Source organism: Camelus bactrianus, chromosome 4 (assembly GCF_048773025.1).
Source record: "Camelus bactrianus isolate YW-2024 breed Bactrian camel chromosome 4, ASM4877302v1, whole genome shotgun sequence".
NCBI lineage: Eukaryota > Metazoa > Chordata > Mammalia > Artiodactyla > Camelidae > Camelus > Camelus bactrianus.
Genome location: NC_133542.1, coordinates 45935566 through 45938948, shown reverse-complemented (window position 1 = coordinate 45938948; position 3383 = coordinate 45935566). Strand labels below are relative to the sequence as shown.

At 56.3% G+C, this 3383-nt stretch overlaps 1 protein-coding gene across 1 annotated transcript; it reads right to left on the bottom strand.

Annotated features, from left to right (window-relative positions):
- Positions 1 to 915: 915 nt before the first annotated feature.
- On the bottom strand, positions 916 to 3224 carry SPAAR (small regulatory polypeptide of amino acid response). The gene is made up of 2 exons (XM_045515188.2): positions 2998 to 3224; positions 916 to 2461 (listed from the first exon to the last, which is right to left on the bottom strand). The coding sequence occupies exon 2, from the start codon at positions 2119 to 2121 to the stop codon at positions 1894 to 1896; it is 228 nt and encodes a 75-aa protein (XP_045371144.1). The 5' UTR covers positions 2122 to 2461; positions 2998 to 3224; the 3' UTR covers positions 916 to 1893.
- Positions 3225 to 3383: the final 159 nt, after the last annotated feature.

Sequence of the window (3383 nt, the reverse complement as noted above, 5' to 3'; positions counted from 1 at the left end):
TCCTGCAGCAAAGCTAACCCTGCTGGATGACAGAGAGGGGCTGAGGCTCATACTTTTCTCCCCTCCCACATCTTGCACCTCTGTCTCCACCCACCTGGAGGTCCTGCGGCCAGGTATTTCTTTGTGCCCGGACAGGCTCACCCACCTCTGAATGGTCTGGGCGCCTCAGAGATCAGGCCCCTGCTGAGTTCCTGTGGAGGTGCACAGACCAGACCCCTCAGGGAAGAACTTCAGGTTGCAGGGCTGCTTTGCCTGAGTCAAACTCTGGTTAGGGGAGGGGGAGGGAAGAGCAAAGGTGGGGGAGGGTGATACTAAGGGCCTGTGTCATGTTTTGCATAAATTTGCATAATTCCCTCTGTCTAATCCTGCTTCCTCCTCCTTACTCTTACTGATGTTGATCTTATAAACATCTCACACCCCATATTCTGTCTGGGTTTCACCTTCAGAGAACACGATCTGAACAGTTCATTCTGCTCAGTCTCCAGGTCATTCCCTGCAGCTGGTGGCCCTTCACATGCATCTATAAAGGCCCTACTTGGGGGCTCCAGGGTCCAGAGTGACCAGAACATGGTCCCCAGGAGCTCCTGTCCCTGGGCTGTGCTGCTCCCTTCCCTGTGCTCAGCCCCCTCCACCTCTCTCCATCATCCTGACCCTCTCCCTGGCCCCTTACCCTGCTGCATCTCTGCAGCCCCAAGCCTCTCTCTCTGAGAGTCCCTCCTGTGGCAGCCACATGGCCAGGGTGGCCAGACCTCCTCTCAGGGTCAGTCCTGCCCCTCCTTCAACAGGCAGATCCTGGAAGAGTCATCCCTTCAGGGCTGGACTGAGACAGGAGTCAGGAGACTCAGAATTCTGCACCCTTCAAACTATACTCTAAATATGGCACGGCATTTACTTCATGGGTTCAGAGAAAACAGATTTTCTATAAATAAAAACTGAACATATCTTTATTTGTGCTGCAGACAAGAGTTTTGTTACATGCTGTCAACTTAACATAATGTTTTAACTTATTCAGAATTAGCTTTCAGTTCAGGATTTTTCTATCATTCCTGAGTGAGGCAAATCACTCACATTCTCTAAGAATAGAAGTGACCTATAAGAACACAGTAACAAAGTCTCGTTCAAAATATGTTTCAAATTCTTCTTTCTGGCCTTCCTGTTAATAAAACGTCTCGTACATTCTGTGACTTTTTTTCCTCTTTGGTTTCCTTTTGTGGTTTCCCAACTCTGGTTCTCAGGAGGTCCATAAAAGGATATGCATTTTCAATTATAAAATAAATCACCAGTTCCCAGGACGCAGCCCTCTGGCTTCAGAATTTCAGGGCTGATTTCAGGTACCGGGTAGGGGGGCAGATCTCAGGGCTGGGCTCCCTAGGATGTGCTCGTTGGTGCAAGTGGCAAAGTAGCTCACTGGGGGAACAGATAAGGAGCGGTTTGTAGAACTGTCCACTTGAGGGAGCTGCTTCCTCTGGTGGCAATAGAACCACTTTCACAGGCATCCTGGGATAACTTGAGTTCTCCAACACTCTGCTCATGATAAAGCCCAGTGATATTTCAGTTCACCATGTAGATCAGAAGAGCTGGCCCACCACGCTGCCCAACACTGCTGGGTCACTCACTCTCCGGACCTCTCCTTAGCTCCATCCTGTGGGTAGAGTCCAGCTGAGCTCTCAGGGGTCAGAGCTGACTCCCACCTGGTCTCATCACTGTGCGTCTCTCCCAGGCTGGAGGGCAGGGCAAGCCAGAATGGGATGGGATGGGAAGTTTGCTGGACAAAGGCAGGGAAGGACAGGAATGCCACGCTTGGAGAAGTAGGTCACCAGGGAAGGGAAGGCTTGCTGTGGGGGCAGGTGAGTCTGACCCACTAGCAGAGCAAATTCTGGGGGCCGTTAGGCCTCACATGAAGGTCCAGAAGTCCCGGGCACCCGCCACTGGCTGGGCGTGGCAACTTGGCCCCGTGAAGAGAGAAGCCTCCTGGCGAAACGTGGCCACTGTAAAGCTGCGGCCCGGGCCCCCCTGAAGATCCTGGGCCCTCGAGTCACAGCTGAAGCAGCAAAGGACGCAGGTGATGGCCACGGTGACCACGAATAGCACGGCCACCACTCCGATCACTGCGGATTCCATGGCCCCACGTGGCAGCTGACCCCCTGAGCAACCTGGGGTGTATCTTGGAGGCTTAGCTCCCCATCCGAAGTGGGGTGGGAGTCTCTTGGTGACGGCAAGTACCCTTGCTCCTCTGGCCGCTCTCCCTGTGGTCTTCTAAGAAGACACTGGTCTGAGGCCTTGGCTCGTGCCCCCGCTGGATCGCTGGGCACCCCCCATGGCCCTATCGGACCTCAGAGTCTCTGTCACCGTTTTCTAAGCCTCAGGCCAGGCTTCCAAGAGCTGCGGGCAACTCCGCTGGCAGCTCTGGAAGAAGTGCTGTCCTGAGAGACGTGAGCTCAAGACTCTGGACGCGGAGGAGCTGGAAGGAGAGGGCAGAAGACTTTGCTCAGAGGGAGCCTCGCTAACCCGGCCCTCCGGTGACGCCTCCGGATTTCAAGAGAGTTCATCGCTCAGACAAAAGACAAAATACTCCCCCTCCTGTGGATCCGGGATGAGCCCAGGCTCCTCCCCAGGAGGAATAGTGGGCCAGTCCTGGGATCAGCCTATCTGCTCCTCCCGAGGCCCTGGCCCAGGGCTGGGGGCAGGGACGAAGTTGGGGGCAGGGCGCAGGGACAAAGGTGGGGAGAGGCAGTGGCAGCTCTGGGCAGACACGGGGAGCACTGCTAGGTCACCACAGGTGCCCGTTTCACTTGGCCTCCTTTTCTGCACGGGGTGGGAGACCCTGTTTCGATGGGGTAGGTCGTGCTCTGGGCGGGATATCTGAGCCCTTTCAGTGACTGCTGCAGGCTCCTTAGTTCCGAGGTTCCCGAGAAGCCCTCCTCTGCACCAGCCCCCAGCCCACCCCACTCCAACCCCCCCCCTTGCTGCCCACTGCTCACAGATGTGAAAACTTACCCCAGGCTCCCTGAGGGACAGCTCAGCTGTATATCACGCCGTGGCCAGGAGTCAGGCCTTGGCATGTTCATCCCTGGGTGCTGCAGCCTTGGGCCTGCCTGGGACGAGGCTCTGAGCTGTCTAAGCGGCTGTGACACTTCCTGAATTCCTTCCTCCAATTGTGAGTGAGGGCCCAGGACCCGCACAGCTGCTGGACCCCTTGGTGTCTGTACTCACGCCACCCCACCCCACCCCCACGCACCCCCGTGCCACTCCAGCCCTGCCCCTGCCAGGGTCTCCCCTTTCCCGAGTCAGCATGGGGCGTGAGCCAGGCCCAGGCCACTGAGTAAGTCTGCCAGAAGGGGCTTCATCCTGACTGTCACTGGGTCACAGCCTTTCCACAACCA